Source organism: Neofelis nebulosa, chromosome 1 (assembly GCF_028018385.1).
Source record: "Neofelis nebulosa isolate mNeoNeb1 chromosome 1, mNeoNeb1.pri, whole genome shotgun sequence".
In the NCBI taxonomy this organism is placed as follows: domain Eukaryota; kingdom Metazoa; phylum Chordata; class Mammalia; order Carnivora; family Felidae; genus Neofelis; species Neofelis nebulosa.
In genome coordinates this window covers 35,439,126-35,459,632 of record NC_080782.1, presented here as the reverse complement: position 1 = coordinate 35,459,632, position 20,507 = coordinate 35,439,126, and the positions used below count along the sequence as shown (strand labels likewise).

Below are 20,507 nucleotides of genomic sequence, written 5' to 3'. Positions count from 1 at the left end.
TAAAAGTCTCCTGCAGAGTCAATATAGAGATCTTGATGTCCATGCCTTTACTCACAAGGAAAATTTTCATGTCCTCAGTGCAGTTACTTACTTTTATCTTAGACACAATTTTATCACGCTCGGATAAGCTGGCTTTCTAAAACACCTAAAATAAAAATCTGAAGAGGGATGCCTGGGTGGCTCAGTTGGTTAAGGATCCAACTTTGGCTCCGGTCATGATCTCGCAGTTCGTGAGTTCAAGTCCCGCATCAGGCTCTGTGCTGACAGCTCAGAGCCTGAAGCCTGCTTCAGATTCTGTGTCTCCCTCTCTCTTTGCCCTTCCCTCGCTTGCACTCTGTCTCTCTGTCTCTGTGTCTCTCTCTCTCTCTCAAAAACTAAATAAACATAAAAAATATAAATAAAAAAATAAAAAATAAAAATAAATAGAAATAAATCTGAAGATAACATTGAGGGCTCTCAGGGACAGGTACCCTGCCAACAGTCACTTGTCACATGAGAACAAGAAAAGAGGCTGTGAAATCTATTAAAGACAAACATAAGAACTCAAAAAGCATAGCAGTATAGGGATTCTGATTGCCCAGAGTCCTGCAAACTTAAATTAAAAAGAAGGGCATTATTCTATGTGGCAAAGACAGGTATCTATCCTAGTCTTCCACCTGAATAACAGAATGCCAATTTTAGTTGAGTTTGTCCCCATCTGGAATAAAGGACCTCTTTTGTGTCCAAGTCTCCCTTACAGCTAAATAATTGCCGCCTGTCTGAGTTTTTGCCAATGAGGTACAGAGTGCTATGAGGGTCTTTGCACAAAATGCATAATAAAGGGATCTCCCTCAGCTTAGGGAGCCTTCGTTTAGCCTCTCCTTCTGACCTGCGCACAAGAACAGACGCGAGTGGGGATCCTAGCAGGGAACACCTTGTAGGCTACTCAAAGACTTCAGCTCTTCCTCTGCATGAGCTAGGACACTGGTGGCAAATTCTGAGAAGAGTGCCATGATCTTTCATTTTAAAAAGATGATGCTTTTGTGTATAGAACAGACTGTCGTGGGGGCAGAGGCAGAAAGCACAGAGAGCACTTAGGAGACTAGCACAGCAGTCCAGGGGAGAGATGATGGTGGCTCGGAACAGGACGATAACAGTGGCAATGGTGAGAACAGACCCTGGATACAAGGTAGAGCTAACCCATACCTACTATGAAGACCAAGATGACTCCAGGGTTTCTGACCTGAGCAACTGAGATGAAGCTGTCATTCAGTAAATCGAGAAGCAGTACTACAAATTAATTGATACACTCAGTTATTAGTTCCTCAGCATAGATGAGCCATATACAGTACAATTCCTCAAAAAAGACCAGGAAAAAGGAAGAGCTGCTAAGACAAATGGTTACTATGAGCAATAGTTTCCCGGATACAACTCAACTGGTTTATCATTTCTCTTGTTCTATTTTATTTTCTTCTCTATTAGCACCGACAGTCAGAAACTTCTATACATGGAAAATATTTTTAAAAGCACTCATTAGGGTTTTTTTTTTTTAACGAAAAATGATGACTCACCAACACCAGGCTATAAAACTGCATCGCTTTTCCTTTTATCAATCATCAGGAGATCCGTTAGCTCCTACAACTTGAAGGTTTGATCTATATACACTGAAGTGAGACTTTACCTGGTTTGGCAGGGGCTTCACACCACAGTGCCTGATGAGTATGAAATGTTCGTAAAAAATCCTTCTTCCTGGGTATAATCTTACAGGACCCCAAATTGCTACGTAAAGGACACGAACAGCCAGTCACCACAGTTTTCAGTAGGTTCGCCATGTTCATATGAGCTCCCAACTTCCTAAATCCCAAATTTCCTTGAGGGTAAATCACTAAGAAAGAAAATAAAATATTTATATGCCAAGAAAAACATACTTTGTCATTTGAGCATCAAAAAGTTTTTTAAAAAAATACTAATTCAAAGAGCTTGGAATATAACAGCTGTATGTGGGCATCTACAGTGAATTTTATTTGCCAAGTCCTCTACTTAGAGAAGATGCTTCAGAAGTTTGTTTCCAATTCATATATTTAAAACTCGGAATCCATTCTCCCACTTAAAACTGTGGTCAAAAACTCACTATTCAATTCCAAGCCTTGGTCACCTTAATTGATCCTTAATGTAGCAGGGAAGCTAAAAAAGAAAATTGCTATAGGGTCCAATCACATCTTACATGAAAGTTATCTTCTAAGTCTGCATGCACAGCAAAAATTGCGTAGTCACCCTTGGATTTCCCTTAAATTGTCTATAATGCTGTATAGTACAATAACAACTTGTTTAGCTACCAATGTTGTACAGAAAACACTGGCAACCTATTCAGTGCAGCAAGATACTTATCCTGTAAGACCCCCTGAATTGAGCCTGAGTGAACATGAGATTCGTGTCTGCCAAGTGCTCATCTCAAGAAAATTAAGCATGTGTGGGATATGACTCCAATTTTGAAAAAGAAGAATGTCAATATCACATAGGTTTGTGCTTGTAGATATGGGTGTAACTAGGAACTCTTCCATCAGTGGTTCTCACAAGTGGCCACTTTGCACCAGCTCTAACTGGGCTGGATGGAGGATCACTGACCTTTGCTGTTACTGACCTAAGCTTCAGTGGCAACCTCCATTGTTCTCCATGGCAGATCCCCAGGGGTGCATGGAAGGCATGGAAGGCCCACCATCCCCTTGATTCTCAGAGTTCCCCCATCCTTCTTTTCTTTCCTTCAAAATCAGGAAGCAGAAGATTTGGAACTCTCAGTCAAATTCAGCTAACTCCACCAACTACACGTTTAGGCTCTGCCCCATCATGTGGGCCCTCAGGGGGCCCAGCACCCAATCCCAGCAGTTCCATCAACATTCTTCCAGTCTCCAGAGGAAGAAGGGTCTAGTTCACTCAGAACTGCTGCCACAACTCCCTGAAGCAACTTCTTACAAATACCAGAAAGCAACACGGGGGATGGAAATCCTTAATCCAGATGGTGCTTATTCTTAAAATGACCTTTAATTCAACAAACACATATAGAGGGCTGAGTTTCAGAGTCACAGTCATTAGAAGCATCTGTGGAATCAAACTGGAACAGATCACACGCTCTGAGATAAGAAAAGTCAACAAGTAATAACACTACAGAGTAAGGCAAGTCCAAAGTTCTTTGAGGGATCAAAGGAGATTATGTCCTCCTACAGAGCTCAGAAAAAGAAAAAAAAAAAACACATTTGAGATAGAGAGAGTAATATGAAAAAAGCTAAGGAAGAGGAAGTATGCAAGATGGGTTCAGGCATGCAATCAAAAATGTATAATAATGCTTTGCACTTGAACAGGTTTTTAGATTTTCAGTGTTTCCACATATGTCATTTCATTTCAATCCCAAGCACCCCTGACTCCCATAAATATGCTCCTCATTTATTCATGGGTCACTTCTGGGTTGTTCATGGCTGAAAACAGAGAGCAAAAAGTTCGAAATTCAGCCACATATTCAAAACAGTCACTGAATCTATGCCAACAACCAAGGGAGATACAAAGATATATAAAAGGTAATTCTTGCCTTGGGGGAGATTTGTCCTACCATTACCAATGACCTAGTCTTATCTCCGCCTCCCCATTCACTCTAGTTTCTCTTCTTAGATCATCCCAGCTCCCCAACAACCACTGTTTTCATGGGGCTGATGAGGTTTACCCAGACCTCATCAGGGAGAGAACAAAGCTAGATATAATAGAGCCCGTGTATTGTCTAAGTTGGCCACTCACTCCCTGTTCGACCTGAATCTCTCTGCACCTCAGTCTGCTCATATATAAAAGCACAAGAAAGTTTGTTTGTAGGGCCCCATTACGCTCTAAAACATTTATGAATAGATAAGATTTTACAATGTTTTAAAGCAGAAGTCCTGTTTCAGGCCATCTGGAAAAACAGCCCTGCCTACTTGGAAAATGGTAATTTGATGTTGAATAGATCCCTGGCATCAGATGGCAATTAAGGCAGAGGACTTCACAGGCCAATTTCGCCCCAAAATTCCAATTTATTCAAGTTATAAACATGTAAGACAGTGAACAGAAAGTAGTTTTATTGGTAAGGCACCAATTGGCTCAGTTAAGTGTCTGCCTTCAGCTCAGGTCATGATCTCACGTTTCTTGAGTTCAAACCCCATATCGGGCTCTCTACCATCAGCACAGAGCATGCTTCAGATCCTCTGCCCACCCCCCTCCTGTCCCACTCATACTCTATCTTAAAAATAAATTTAAAAAAGGCACCTGGGTGGCTCAGTCAGTTAAGCGTCTGACTTCGGCTTAGGTCATGATCTCACAGCCCATGAGTTTAAGCCAGGTGTCAGGCTTTGTGCTGACAGCTTAGAGCCTGGAGCCTACTTCAGATTCTGTGTTTCCCTCTTTCTTTGCCCCTCCCCTGCTCACACTGTGTGTCTCTCTCTCCTTCAAAAATAAATAAACGTTAAAAAGTAAATAAACAAATAATGTTTAAGAAAGTAGTTTATTGGCAAGAACAGCCCCTATGGCTAAGCCTAAATTAAATACAAATGACACTGAAATATATTCAGAGAATATTTGAATTTCCCCTATCATTATTTTAAAGCTATTTTATTCATGTGCTTCTATGGCTTTGAAGCAATGGGGGAAAGCTTTGCAACTCAAAACTGAAAAAAAAATTTAGTATACCACTCAGACAGCAGTGTAATGTAAGTTATTTGGGCAACTATCTCCCCTAATAGGTACTAAAACTCTTGAGGGCAAGCACGTCAGAATGATGACAGCCTAGAGGCTAACAAGGTGAACTGTGGGTTGCAAGCCCTCATTCTGCAATTATTAGCTGTGTCCTTGGCAAGTCAGTCACTTACCTTCTCTGAACCTGATTTTCTCATCTTTAAAATGATAATAGCACCTGTGTTATATAGGGTTGTTGTAAGGAGTAAAAGGACACAATATCTCTATTGCTATTACTACTCACTTTGGTATTACCTCTGGCCTGGTGCTTTGCACAAAGGAGGAAAACAACAAGTACTTTTTAACTGAATGAATAAATAACTAGGACTAGGTAACCTGAAACCTGCGTATCTACAAAAACACATTCTCCAGAGTTTCAGGAAATTTCCTTCGAAAAAGAAATGCTGTGTAGCCTTGTGGAAGATTGATTCCATCAGCAAAGGTAAACAGCTTAGCACATTGCTGATAAAAAAGTAGTCCTAAACTGTCCATTTAATAAAAAAAATTTTTAAAGCCAGGTTTGCAAATAAAAGGTGTGCAACAGAGAAAAGGGGAACATTTTTTCTTCTTTAATTTTTTTATAGTTTCAGATTTTTACTTAAATTCCAGTTAGTTAACATATAGTGTAATATTAGTTTCAGAAGTAAAATTTAGTGATTCATCACCTACATATAACACCCAGTGCTCACCACAAGTGCCCTCCTTAATCCCCATTACCCATTTAACCCATCCCCCCTCCAGCAAACCTCAGTTTGTTCTCTATAGTTAATAATCCAGTTAAGAAATGGGCAGAAGTGGGACGCACGGGTGGCTCAGTTGGCTAAGGGAGGGACTCTTGGTTTCCGTTCAGGTCATGAGTTGGAGCCCCAGCACGAGATCTGTTTGGGATTCTCTCTCTCTCTCAAAATAAATAAATAAACATTTAAAAAATGGCAGAAGACATGAACATTTTTAAAGAGGGAAGCACTTTAATAAAAGCATGCAAACACCATGGGAAGAGTCTGTCCTAAAAGACTCCTTATAAAGAGATCGCTTTAGGACTGCCCTGCACCACAGGGCGAATAGAGGACGCCTGCCACCGTAAACAAGTTACGTTTTTAAAGCGAAACATACCAACCAAGGACACAATACCCTACAGAAGCTTAGACTGGCAGGCAGCGTGACCTCGCCCAAACCCACCGGTCCCGCCCCTCCTTGGGCAACTACACTACAGCTTGGCTGGCATCTGCGCGGGACCGCTATTTATAACCTTCCCTGGAAGCCTATTGGCCCCGGTCGCTTTACAGTCATTCCTCCTCAGGGGTTCAGATCAGCTCTGCCCCCACTGCTGTCTCCTCCCGGTCGCCAGCCCGGGCCCCTCTCTCTGCCTGGATGAAGTTTGCTCAGACCACCAACCCTCACAGACATACACACTCACAACTTTCGCTCGCCACCTCCTAAGTCTCCAAACGATCGCCGACCCTGAATTCCCTCAAGGTTCAAGCACAATTTCGGTGCGTCCAGCTACCACCTCTCTGGGCGCACCCTCTATGGAAAGTCCTCTATGACCTCCCCCCTCCTCCCATTTTGCCGGTCGAAATGACCCCTTACGACTCCCGCTGTCCTCCCAAAGCTCCAAGACCTGCACCTACACAGCTGCCGCCTCGTTCCCTGCCCTCTGCAAGGACCCAGTTTCCCAACCACCCGCCCGCTCCCTTCCACGTCGCCCCGGCAAAAGACAAGGAATGGGGCCCTCAAGGCACGGTTCTCCTTCCGGACCCCAGCCTCTGGCCTGCGGGCGCCCGGGTGCACCCCACATTCAGGTCCCTACCGACCCCGCCCCCTTCTCCCTGACAGGTCTCCTCCCCTGCGGGGGCCTGGACCATCCCCAACAGCCCCGCGCCCCCTCCCCAGCTGTGCCCCAAACGCACCCCGGACTGCCCGCGCCGCGCGGCTCACCTTGGCTGGGAGGCAGGGCGGCCGGGCAGCGCGCCGCGAGGGAAGCCGCGCTGGCAGCCCTGGGCTCGGGCCCCGCGGAGCTGCGCCTCCAACCCGGAAGAACAGCCCCAACCCGGCGGCGGCGGAGGCCACGTGACGGCGGCGCAGCCCCCCAACCCCCACCTCCAAGCCCCCTCCTCCGCCCGGAGCCCCCTCCCCACCAGGCCCTTCTGCCCTCCGGGCCCCCAGAGCCTACCGCCCTCCCTCCGGACAAGAAAGCGACCGCACCAAACGCCCTCTTAGCGCGCCAAGGCTAGTTACCCCAAAGGGCCCTCCACTCCTGGGTGGCAACCAAAACCTCTTTGTCTTGGGCTCGACCCGAGGCCCCCTGCCCCTCCTCCGCGCCTTCCCTCGGCGCGTCCTTGTCAATCAAACCTGGAGCCCAACGCAGCCGCTGAAGTTTTCAAGGCTACATTTGCTCTCTCCCCTGGAGAGCCAGTTACAATCCCAAGTGTGATTTCCTCTCTAGTGTCCCACCAGAGCAAGTAAGAGGGTAATATAATTCCACTTTGGTACCTTTCCTCTAGCACTCTAGGAAAAATCAGAACTTCTGTAACAGAAGAGGACCAAAAGGAAAGTGGGAGGAGGCCAAGGGGTGGTGAAGGGCGGGAATGAGGGCGTTGTTGTTCCTTTTTGCCGGGAGAGGTGGAGTTAAATTCCTCGGAAACGATGTCAAGGCCCGAAAATTAACACACGTCTACGTATTCGTCTTCCCCCGATGGGCCCAGAGAAAGCCGTGTGCTGCTGGTAGTATTAATATCCAACGGCTAGAGAGCGTCTTTGGTGGACCTTAAGTGTCTTGAGAAGGCCTAGGTTGATTTCAGCAAAACATGAGCCTATTTGTTCTTTGCGCATAGTTCTGTTAGTCTGCAGGTGTTTTCTGATTGAAAGTGGGAAGAATAAGATTTACAGTATAAAATGGTTCACTTGCCCAAAGCTGAATCATCATTAAGTGTCAGCATGGTCACTGCATTTTACTTTAAGTGAAATATTTGAGATTGGCAAAACAGATATTCCTTTAGAAAGAAAGAAAGAAAGAAAGAAAGAAAGAAAGAAAGAAAGAAAGAAAGAAAGAAAGAAAGAAAAAGAAATGTCAGAGAAACCCTTCCTTTAAGAACATCTCTTGTGTTTAACCAGCATGAAAGGTCATTCAACTAATGGACTTTCACTGACATCCAGAGGATGTCAAGGGAAAACACTGCCCCTCTCGTGAAAGCTCATAGACAGGAAACGACACAAGCCCCATGTTTTAAAAACTATAATGAACTATGATAAATGCAACCATAGAAACAGGTTCCAGATACTGTAGATTCAATGAGGCAGAAGTAACTGATAAGGATTAAAACTAAGCCCCTTTCACGATATATGTAAGTCAAATCATTATGCTATACACCTTAAATATATACAGTACTGTATGTTAATTATATCTTGGGGCGCCCGGGTGGCTCAGTCAGTTGAGTGTCCGACTTCAGCTCAGGTCATGATCTCATGGTTCATGAGTTCAAGCCCCACGTGAGGCTCCGTGCTGACAGCTCAGAGCCTGGAGCCTGCTTCGAATTCTGTGTCTCCCTCTCCCTCCGCCCCTCCACCACTTGCGCTCTCTCTCTCTCTCTCTCTGTCTCAAAAATAAAATAAACATAAAAAAAAGAAAAAAGAAAAAAAAATTATATCTCAATAAAACTGGGGGGAAAAACTAAAACTGGAGGGAAAAAAAAAAAAAACCACTTGCTTTAAAACCTGAGGGCAGAGTGCCTGGTGGCTCAATCCAGTCCTGCTCTTGGTTTTCTGCTCAGGTCATGATCTCCTAGTTTGGTTTGGGAGTTGGAGCCGCCTTGGCCTCCAGGCTGACAATGTGAAACCTGGTTGGAATTCTCTCTTGCTCCATCTATCCCTCACTCCCTCTCCCTTGCTTGCACACACTCTCTCTCAAAATAAATAAACTAAATAAATAAATAAACACTGGAGGCAGGGGTTTGCTGCTTTTCTCTTTCAAGGCTTAAAAATCAGTGGTTCCCAGATGGGTACAATTTTATCCCACCATGTCTGGAGACATTTTGATTGTCACAACTGCAAAGGGGAGGCATCTAAAGGGTAGAGACCAGGGATGCTGCTAACCACCCTTCATTACACAGGACAGCCCCTTAAAACAAAGAATTATCTGGCCCCAAACATCAATAGTGCTAAGACTGAGAAACCCTGGCTTAAATAAATGCTCAATGTGTTATTCAATTTCATCTTCTTATGATTACAGCACATCAATTTCATCTTCTTATGATTACAGCACATTGGAAGAAATCCAAGGAGGACATACCACTTCTCACTTTTTCTATTAAATAGTAAGTATGTGGTAATTTTTAAAATTCATTCTTCTCATTTATCCAACATAACTTGGGTGCCATTGCTCCAGACGAAAACATTTGTCATTTGGAAGGTTCTGTTCTAGGCCCCAATCTCCTACAGAATAATTACAAAATATTCCTAGGAGTCCCCAAAGAAAATTGGATTAAGTTCCAAAAGTTTGTAAGTTAGTTGCTTCTGAATCTTAGAAACTGCCTTGTATAAAATTTTTGCAAAGATTTTATATCCCCTGTTAGGTTTTAAGGGCTTTGTCCACTTCGATATCTGCTTCTTCTGCCTTGACTTTCTCCACCTCCAATCCTCATTCAGAAAAGTATATATGCGCGTGTGTGTATATATATATATATATATATATATATATATATATATATACATATATGCAAATTTTCATTATAGATTGTTCTATGCTTTTAATACTTTAATAATCACTTAATTTAAATTAATAAAAACTTAAATGATAAATATTTAATAAATACTTAATGTAGGGGTGCCTGGGTGGCTCAATTAAGCGACCAACTCTTGATTTTGGCTCTCAGGTCTTGATCTCATGGTCCTGAGATCAACCCCTATGTTGGGGCTCCAAGCTGGGCAGGGAGCCTGCTTAAGATTCTCCCTCTCTGTCAGCCCCTCCCCTGCTCACACTAAATAAATAAATAAATTAATTAATTAATTAAATAAATAACTTAAACTTGGACAATCCAATTTTATTTTTTTTAAGATTTATTTTTACATAATCTCTACACCCAACATGGGGCTCAAACTCACAATCCTGAGACCAAGAGTCGCATGCTCTACTGACTGAGCCAGCCAGGCTTCCCTGGGTGGATCCAATTTTGAACATTCAAATTTAAACCCCCTGAAATTTAGGAGACGTTGTACCCACAAATGCTTAAAGATAGTATATACTATCTTTAGAAAATATTTACTGGGACTCTATAGATAGAGCCCTAATCTATCAAAATCAAAAAAGATTACATCTTTAGAAGAGTGTAACACACCATTAGGGTCTGCTTTGAGGCCTCAAGCCAGAGAGGTGCCCAATAGTCAAAAATCAAAATGTAGACTGAGGCTGAGAAAATCTGTGATCAAAAACCGAATCCTAAAGAGGACATGTTAACAAAACCCTGCATCCAGTTAAAACCGGGCCAGAGAATGGGTCAATTAAATGTGTTTTCATTGTGATCATTATGTTCAACAGTTATTAGTAGTTTATAGTTTCAAGCTTCCCTTTTACAATATTAGCAATTTAAATATTAGCAAAGTGAACAACTCCAAAGAGAACGTATTCTTAGACTTCAGGGATTTTGAATAATGCAGACACTTGACTGGTTTTAAGGAAACCATCACTAACCCCAATCTCAGCCCTTTTCCCCCAGCAAACCAATCAAGATATGTTGATTTTAAGAAACTAATATTGGGGCGCCTGGGTGGCTCAGTCGGTTAAGCATCCAACTTGGCCTCAGGTCATGATCTCATAGCTTGTGAGTTCGAGCCCCACATCAGGCTCTGTGCTGACATCTTGGAGCCTGGAGCCTGCTTCAGATTCTGTGTCTCCCCTCTTCCTGCCCCTCCCCTGCTCATGCTCTGTCTCTCTCTGTCTCAAAAATAAATAAAAACATTTTAAAAAATTAAAAGAAACAAACATTAACTGATTAACATATGCTCTTCCACATTAATTGAAAACAGATCAAGGAGAACTGACCTTAAACAGCTAGGACAAAGCTAAATAATTGGCAGTTTATTTAAGTAAAACCAGTTTGTATTTAGCATTGTTTAGAACTAACTCAGCATACCTTTGTGGATATTCTTCTCCCCATATAGTAAGTGCCAATGATGAAAATCTATGTTTTTTAAAAATATGTAAGAAATTAGGGGTGCCTGGGTGGCTCAGTCAGTTACGTGTCTGACTCTTGACTTTGGCTCAGGTCAGAATCTCATGGCTCATAAGTTCCCGACTGACAGTGCAGAGCCTACTTGGGATTCTCTCTCTCCTTCTCTCTCTGCCCCTCCCCATGCTTGCTTGCATGCTCTCTCTCTCTCTCTCTCTCTCTCTCAAAATAAATAAACTTTTTTTTTAAGAATCTTATAAAAAATGATTTATCTAATGATAACTTTGGGGGCCCAGGAAAATGGTGAGAGATAGGGCTATATTAGTATCTTAGGGCTGCTATAACGAGTTGCTACAAACTGAGTGGCTTAAAGCAACAGACATGCATTATCTCAAAATTCTGGAGACCAGAAGTCTGACATCAAGGTGTCAGCTGAGTTGATTCTTCTAGAGGGTCTGAGACAGAAACTGTGTCTATCTTCTGGAGAAAGCTTCTGATTTTCAACAGTCCTTCGGTCCTCCTTGGCTTATAGACACATGACACATGACTCCCAATCTCTGCCTCCTCTTTACATTGCCACCCTCTCTGCATGTCTCTCTGTGCCCAAATCTCCATGTTCTTTCTCTTATAGACACCAATCAGCTATGCCTGGGTGGCTTAGTTGGTTGAGCATCCAACTCATGATTTTGGCTCAGGTCATGATCCCAGAGTCATGGGACTGAGTCCCATGTTGAGCCTGCTTCTCTCCTTCTGCTCCTCTCCCCCACTGGCATGTGCTCTCTCTGTCTCTGAAAAAAAAAAAAAAAAAAAAAATTAAAAATTAGAACAAATCAAGTTTCTTTGGGTGTTTCCCTCACCTATAAAAAAAAAAAGAAAAGAAAAAAAGGACACCAGTAAATGTAATTAAGGTCCACCCTAAATCCAAGATGATTCCATCTCAAGAGCCTTAACTAATTACGTCTGCAAAAGCTGTATTTCCAAATAAGGGTGGTGATAAGTTGTGGGGGGACACTATGCAACCCACTGAAGGGGCATTCTGTGTCTTTTTTAATACATTTTTTCAATGTTTATTTATTTTTGAGAGAGAGAGAGAGAGGGAGAGAACAAGTTGGGGAGGGGCAGAGAGAGAGGGAGACACAGAATCTGAAGCAGGCTCCAGGCTCTGAGCTGTCAGCACAGAGCCTGACGTGGGACTCAAACCCATGAACTGTAAGATCATGACCTGAGCTGATGTCGGTGCTTAACAGACTGAGCCACCCAGGCTCCCCGCATTCTGTTTTTAAGGGTGCTACAATGTAAAGAGGAGTAATATTTTGTTTTTTGGTTTTCATTGTTAATTTTTTTTTAATGTTTATTTATTTCTGAGACAGAGAGAGATACAGCATGAGTGGGAGAGGGGCAGGGAGAGGGAGACACAGAATCCGAAGCAGGCTCCAGGCTCTGAGCTGTCAGCACAGACCTCAACACGGGGCTCGAACTCACAAACCATGAGATCATGACCTGAGGCAAAGTCGGATGCTCAACCGACTGAGCCACCCAGGAGCCCCTGTTTTTTGTTTTTTTAAACATAGATAGATTTAACAGTTCTTGAGTTTAAAGTGAAAATCCAAATTATTTGGTGGAAATTCAAATGAAAGTTGTACTGTATTAATAATTAGAATTTCCTCATATACTTGCTATGTGCTTTTTTTTTTTTTTTTTAGTTTTTAAAATTTATTTATTTATTTTTTGGTAATCTCTACACCCAACATGGGGCTTGAACCCACAACCCCAAGATCAAGAGTCACATGCTCTTCTGACTGAACCAGCCAAGTGCCCCATGTTTTGCCTTCTTAAATGAAAATTCAATGTAACTACATTTTTTCTTCAATTTTTAAAAAGCATTTTTTTACATTTATTTATTTTTGAGAGACAGAGAGAGACAGACCACTGGTCAGGGAGGGATAGAGAGAGAGGAAGACATAGAATCCAAAGCAGGCTCCAGGCTCTGAGCTGTCAGCACAGAGCCTGACACGGGGCTCAAACTCACAAACCCTGAGATCATGACCTGAGCCCAACTCAGACATTTAACTGACTGAGCCACCCAGGTGCCCCTCCTTCAGTTTTAAAATACATATAAGTATATATTGTCCTCTCAAACTACTAGATTATAAAACTCCACAATAGCAGTTAACTTGTTTATATTTAATTTTAAAAATATTGCATTTTGGTGAAAACGCTAGTTCAAATAGTTTTTTTAACACCTTTGTGAAACATGGTCTCTTTGTAGATCTTTTTTTTTTTTTTTTATGCTAGATGTTACCTGTAAAAACCAGAATTTCTCGGGGCGCCTGGGTGGCTCGGTTAAGCAGCCGACTTCGGCTCAGGTCACGATCTCGAGGTCCGTGAGTTCGAGCCCCGTGTCAGACTCTGGGCTGATGGCTCAGAGCCTGGAGCCTGCTTCCAATTCTGTGTCTCCCGCTCTCTCTGACCCTCCCCCGTTCATGCTCTGTCTCTCTCTGTCTCAAAAATAAATAAACGTTAAAAAAAAAAAATCTAAAACCAGAATTTCTCACCTTTGCTTGCTGTCAATATACCACTCTCCTATGACCTCCTACTTCTGTACCATTCATTCTCAGTTCTTTAGCCACTTAAATGTGCCAACATTTCAAATGTTCTCTTGGCTCTCTTTCCTTTTAACTTGAATACTTTCTTCCTGGCAGTCGAATGTCAACTGTGCTATGGCAACTTTGAGCTTAATGTCCAGCCCAAATCTCTTTTCAGCTCCAAACTCATGCAGCCAACTGCTTCGGGTCATTTCCAAGGAGATATCCACAGGTATTTTTTTTTTAATGTTTATTTATTTTTGAGAGAGAGAGCAAGGGAGAGGCAGAGAAAGAAAGGGACAGAGTATCCAAAGCAGGCTCTGTTCCCAATGCAGGGCTTGAACTCATGAACCGTGAGATCATGACCTGAGACTAAGACAGACGCTCAATTGACTGAGCCACCCGGGCGCCCCTAGCCACAGATATTTTAAAGTCAACGTAAGAAAATCCTCTTGCTCCTCTCCTTTTAGTTGTAACAAAATACTTACTGCTTCCTAAATGTACAAGGCTGTTGTACACCCCCCCCCCCCCAGCCATTTTACATGCGTTTTCTTCACTCTGGAATGCTCTCAGGTTCTCCCTATTCTTTGCAAACTTGTGCTCAGGCTTGTCGCTTCCTCTGTGAAGCATTCCAGGGAGACTTGTTTGTCTCTTCTTTCTCTGCGCTAGCACAGTGCTTGGCATGGAACAGATGCTAAATAACTATTTTGCAGGTTGTTGTAAAGAGGAGAAAAAACTAGTGTAAAGAAGATAGCCCGGGGTCTGGCATAAAGATTTTCAGAAGTGTGCCCAATTTAATTTTGTCAAAAATGCAAGAGCAATTCAATGGAGGAAAGATAGCCTTTTTAAGAAATGATGTTGAGGGGCGCCTGGGTGGCGCAGTCGGTTAAGCGTCCGACTTCAACCAGGTCACGATCTCGCGGTCCGTGAGTTCGAGCCCCGCGTCAGGCTCTGGGTTGATGGCTCAGAGCCTGGAGCCTGTTTCCGATTCTGTGTCTCCCTCTCTCTCTGCCCCTTCCCCGTTCGTGCTCTGTCTCTCTCTGTCCCAAAAATAAATAAAAAACGTTGAAAAAAAAAATTTTTAAAAAATAAAAAAAATAAAAAAAAAAGAAATGATGTTGAAGTAACTGGACATCCATAGGCAACAAACACTTAGCCTAAATCTAAGTCTCACAGTTTATACATTCATTCGATCAGAATGGAATACAGACTTAAGTGTAAAATTGTCCCCAGCTAGACCCCAAAACTGGGCCTTCACTGCTCACCTGCTTGTATCTACTAACTTCTGTCTTACATTTTCCTGTAAGCTCTTCTTTCTGGCTTTCCTCTAGACTCAGGCAAATGAAACCAGAAACCACCCCCCCATCCCCCCCCCACCCCACCCCCCCACACACACACCCTCCCGTGATAGCAACTGCCTGGGCAAAATCTCCCAGCTGGGCCAGACCACCAAGACCAGTTGAGCTAAACCTGATTTGTGCCTGTGCAGATGGACCATGGAGCGACCTCTAGAATGACCTACAATTATCTTTACTTCATAGTATTAAAGTCTCTACCTAAGGAGGAGCCTCACATGCAACATATGTATGTTTCCTTAAGGCACATGCATGACCTTATGCCCTCCTCTGTGTAGGATGACGAAGCTTCCTTATCTAAATATTCATCCTAACCCTAAACAAAAAGAACCCATTCACCCTCTCTTGGGTATTCACAGCTTTGGAAACCATTCCCGATGATCTCCTTATTTGCTACAGATGAAAGTTTCTTTGGGCAACAACTCTACCTGGTGCAATTTCTGACTCACCAAGGAATGAACTCGTGTTTGTTCATTCAACCAAGGCACCTGACTCTTGGTTTCAGCTCAGGTCGTGATCTCACAGTTTGTGGGTTCCAGCCCCAGATCAGGCTCTGCGCTGGTGGCACTGGGGGTGCGGAGCCTGCTTGGGATTCTCTCTGCCACTCACCCATATGCGCACATGCTCTCTCTCTCTCTCTCTCTCAAAAATACATGAATATTTAAAAAAAAATAAAAATCTTTGGCACTGTGAAAGACCTGATTAACAGAATAAAAAGAAGAGCTACATAATGGGAGAAAATATTTGCAAAACTCCTATCTACAAAGGGCATATATTTAGGATGTATAAGGAACTCTCAAAACTCAACAGTTTTTAAAAATCCAAATAGAAAATGGGTAGGGGTGCCTGGTTGGCTCAGTTGGAGGAGCATGTGACTCTTGATCTTGGGGTCGTGAGTTCAACCCCCATGTTGGGGACGGAGATTACTTAAATAAACTTTAAAAGAGAGAGAGAGAGAGTCACCTGGATGACTCAGTCGGTTGGGCATTTGACTCTTGACTTCGGCTCATGTCGTGATCCCAGGGTCATGGGATTGAGCCCTGCGTTGGGTTCCACACTCAGTGTGGAGCCTACCTGAGATTCTCTGTCTCTCCCTCTGCTGCTCTCCCCAACTCATATGCTTTCTCTCTGTCTCTCAAAATATAAATAAATAAATAAATAAATAAATAAATAAATAAATAAATAAAGGTCAAAAAGCATATTTCACTGAAGAGGGATATATGCACATAAAAAGATTTTCAATATCATTAGTCATTAAGAAAATGAAAATTAAGGGTACCTGGGTGGCTCAGTTGGTTGAGTGTCCGACTTTAGCTCAGGTCATGATCTCATGGTTTGAGAGTTTGAGCCCTGCATGGGGCTCTACGCTGACAGCTTGGAGCCTGGAACCTATTTCAGATTCTGTGTCTCCCTCTCTCTGCCTCTCTCTCTCTCTCTCTCTCTCTCTCTCCCCCAAAAATAAACATTAAAAAAATTGAAAATGAAAACAGAAAATGAAAATTAGAACTACAATAAGACATTACACATCTGGGGTGCCTGGGTGGCTCAGTCAGTTAAGTGTCAGACTTCAGCTCAGGTCATGATCTCATGGCTCATGGGTTTGCTCCCTGTGTCAGGCTCTGTGCTGACAGCTCAGAGCCTGGAGCCTGCTTGAGATTCTGTCTCCCTCTCTCTGTGCCCCTCCCCTGCCTGCTCTCTGTCTCTCTGTCTCTCTCAAATATAAACATTAAAAAAAAATTTTAAAGACATGTTACACATCTATAAGAATGTCTACAATAAAAAATAATATCAAATAGCAAATGCTAGCAATGATGAGAAGCTGGATTGCTCACACACTACTGACAGGAATGTAAAATGGAACTTGTAGTCACTCTGGAAAACAGTTCTCTAGTTTCTTTACAAACTAGCCATGCACCTATCCTATGACCTAGCGATTACACTGGGCATTTGTTCCAGAGAAATGAAAATTTATGTTCACACAAAAACCTATACACATATGTTCATGGTAGCTTTTTTCATAATAGCTCAAAACTGGAAACAACCCAGATGTTCTTCAACAGGTGAATGGTTGAACAGACTGTTGCACAGCTTCACCATGGAATAGTTCTCCAGCAAGGAAAAAGAATGAACCACCAACACATACAATTTTGATGAGTCTCCAGACAATTATGCTGAGAGGGAGAAAAAAGCTGATATCAAGAGATTACATACTGTATGATTCCATTTATGTAACGTTGGTAAAATAACAAAGTAATGGAAATAAAGATCAGATTAGTAGATTCCAGCATTTAAGGAGGAGATAAGGGTGGATGTGACTAACAAAGGGCAACATGAGGGATCCTTGTGATGATGGAAACGTTCTGTATCTTGACTGTATCAGTGTCAATATCCTGATTGTGACATTGTACTAGAGTTTTGCAAGATGTTACTATTGGAGGAAACTAGGTAAAGAGTACTGATGTTCTCTGTATCATGTGTGTCTTACAATTGCTTGTGAATCAACAATTATCTCAAAATAAAATACTTATTTTTAAAAATAATCCTGGCAAGTGTGGTAAAACATTAATGAAGAAATCTAAAAGGAGGGTATACAGGCTAGTACATAAAATTCTTTCAAATTAGCTGTATTATTGAAATTTTTCTTAGTATAATTAGAAAAAATTTAATGCAAACTATTATAATTAGATTGAGGCAGTCTTCCCACTCCTGTAATCTAGAGGATAAAAGTGAAACAGATTCAACTCATTAGTAACATACATTCAACTCATTTCTTTTTTTTTTTTTTTTAATATTTATTTTTGAGAGAGAGAGAGAGCACAAGATGGGGAGGGGCAGAGAGAGAGAGGGAAGGAGACACAGAATACAAAGCAGGCTCGAGGCTCTGAGCCATCAGCATAGAGCCCCACACAGGGCTCAAACTCACAAACCATGAGATTGTGACCTGAGCCGAAGTTGGATGCTTAAACAACTAAGCCACCCAGGTGCCCCTCATTTCTTTTTTTTTAAGCTATTTTTTTAAGTTTATTTATTTATTTTGATAAAGAGAGAGAGAGAGAGAGATCACATGCATGAGCGAGGGAGGGCAGAAAGAGAGGGAGGAGAGGATCCCAAGCAGGCTCTGCCCTGTCAGCGCAGAGCCCAACTCAGGGCTCTGTCCCACGAACCAGAAGATCATGACCTGAGCCAAGATCATGACCTGAGCCGAAATCAAGAGTTGGGATGCTTAACCAACTAAACCGCCCAGGCACCCCATATTCAATTCACTTCTAAGTGCCTCTTTTTCGTGATACAGATTTGTCAAGTGAGTTTACCCACTGCACAAGAAATAAATTTCATGAAATGCTTTTTCAGTAGTGGGGCTTTTTTGAAATAGAGGTAGAAAATGTTGATGGTTCAAGAGACCATGATAAATTTGGGGGGGGGGGGGGGGAATGAAGTTTTTCATCCTCCCCCTACCCCACTTCAGTTTTTTTCAACATTTCCAATATTTATTAGGCCTGCTGATTCTCAAATTTCCCTCTCTACTGCTCTTTTTATTTATATAATGACCAACATACTCTCAGGATCACATTGCTCACTCTACCACTAGGTGATACTTTAGCTATCACATCTCTGTGGTAGATTTTGAATCAAAAACCAGTTACAATAATTTATGGCATTGACTCAAACATTTTAAGTAGTTTCAGGGAACAATCCATTTCAGAGCTTAAACTTGGCTGACCTGAAAAGTACCTATAAATTCATAGCGATCATTAAGAATTCTTTGTTTCTTTTTTTTTTTCAACGTTTTTTATTTATTTTTGGGACAGAGAGAGACAGAGCATGAACGGGAGAGGGGTAGAGAGAGAGGGAGACACAGAATCGGAAACAGGCTCCAGGCTCCGAGCCATCAGCCCAGAGCCTGACGCGGGGCTCGAACTCACAGACCGCGAGATCGTGACCTGGCCGAAGTCGGACGCTTAACCGACTGCGCCACCCAGGCGCCCCAAGAATTCTTTGTTTCTTAATACCCATTATGGGCTCAAGAATACCAAAGCATACAACGTTCCACTTTAGGATACTAAGAATCGTGAAAATCTGTGTCATATGTTACAATTTACAAAGTACTTTCACATATGTGATTTCACCTGATCATTTCAATAATTGAAGTAAGTATTATTCTTCATGTTTTAAGATGAAGGAACTGGTTTGAGGTTAGCTGACCCACCTAAAGTCACATCAAAAAAGAGATATTGCTGAGACGTGGATGCAGATCTTCTAGTTCAGTGATTCCTGGTGGGGAAGAGCATCCTCTAGGCAGAGGATGCTAAGATGACTGACTGGCCTGTGGAGTGAAGGATAAGGAAGATAAGGAAAACAGGCCCCTTCAGAGAGAGACACATTTCTGTGAACATCAAGAGTCCTTCTTATTAGTACCTCCCAATTCACTTACCTGGATTATAGCTTCTACTCCCTTATTGAATTTGAAATAAGACCTTCTCACGATAGCCTTTCCTGACTAACCAAGGTTGAGTAAGATGCCCTCTCATTAAGACCCAAGCTTTGGGGTGACTGGGTGGCTCAGTCAGTTAGGCATCCAACTTCGTCTAGGGTCATGATCTCACGGTTGGTTCTCGTGAGTTCGAGCCCCATGTCAGGCTCTGTGCTGACAGCCTGGAGCCTGCTTCAGATTCTGTGTCTCCCTCTCTCTCTGCCCCTCCTCCCACTTCCTCTCTGTCTCTCTCCCTCAAAAATAAATAAACATTAAAAAAACATTTTTTTAAATTTTAACATAACGTTTTTTATGTACTATTGAAACAGAAAGGAGATTTAGCTGACCTTTGAAAAACATAAGGGGTTAGGAGCCCTGGCCTTCTCTCATCCCCCACAGCTGAAAATCTACATATAACTTTTGACACCCCCAAAACTTATCTAAGAGCCTACTGTTGACCAGAAGCCTTACCAATAACATAAACAGTCAATTAACATATGTTTTGTATGTTACATGTTTTATATACTATATTCTTAAGGTAAGCTAGAGAAAGGAAATGTTGTTAAGAAAATCATAAGGAAGAGAAAATACATTTACGGTACCATATTACATTTATTGCAAAAAAAATCTGCATGTAAGTGGCCTGTAAAGTTCAAACTCATGTTGTTCAGAGATCAACTGTATGGCTTTTGACCTTATGCCAACAAAAGAGCAGTACATAGACTCTGCCAGAGAGATAGGGAAGCAGAACACGTTAGTAGCAAAAGATGTCTTATTTGATATTTATATATTAAACACTCATGTTCCCAATTGTCTTTTGAATGCCAAATTTGGACTCTGAAAATAACATTTCTAGCTATTACATTACCTTGTTGCTAGCCAGCAAGCATTTCAGTTCAATTAGTTGAATTGTGCAATCAGTAGAATATTGCCTGCTGTAATTATTCACCCAGAACTTCCTCTAAAATTTTCAACTCCTATCTCATGCTCTGACCACCACATTCTTCCTTTCCAGCTCCCCTATTTCTGACTCTCCATTCCTTTTTCCTTCCAAGCTATCACTTATCTTTCATCTTCAATCCTGTCTCTATCTAGTTTAAGCCACGAGCAACCTCTCAGCCCCTTCTGACTTTACTGTTCTGCCTCAACTGCATAATGAAATTTCACTCCCACTAACAGGCTTCTCAATTCTTACATCAGGTTG

General features: G+C 42.2%; 1 protein-coding gene and 1 long non-coding RNA gene across 6 annotated transcripts in view; one reads left to right on the top strand and one right to left on the bottom strand.

Moving 5' to 3' along the window:
• NNT (nicotinamide nucleotide transhydrogenase) overlaps positions 1–7,348 on the bottom strand; it is a 96,888-nt gene extending 89,540 nt beyond the window's left edge. For 2 of the 5 annotated variants that reach the window (XM_058719224.1, XM_058719256.1), the window contains exons 1-2: positions 6,667–6,799; positions 1,661–1,864 (exon numbers count right to left, since the gene is read on the bottom strand). In XM_058719224.1, the coding sequence (XP_058575207.1) occupies positions 1,661–1,817 (157 nt within the window). In that variant the 5' untranslated portion in view covers positions 1,818–1,864; positions 6,667–6,799. Of the gene's footprint in view, positions 1–1,660; positions 1,865–6,666; positions 6,800–6,966; positions 7,061–7,080; positions 7,105–7,221 lie in introns of those variants that run through there. The other 3 variants (XM_058719233.1, XM_058719247.1, XM_058719243.1) reach the window with 3 other exon arrangements.
• LOC131505565 (uncharacterized) lies at positions 7,067–17,232 on the top strand. The gene is made up of 3 exons (XR_009258460.1): positions 7,067–7,190; positions 8,987–9,041; positions 16,857–17,232. It is a non-coding gene; the product is annotated as an uncharacterized LOC131505565 (long non-coding RNA).
• Positions 17,233–20,507: the final 3,275 nt, after the last annotated feature.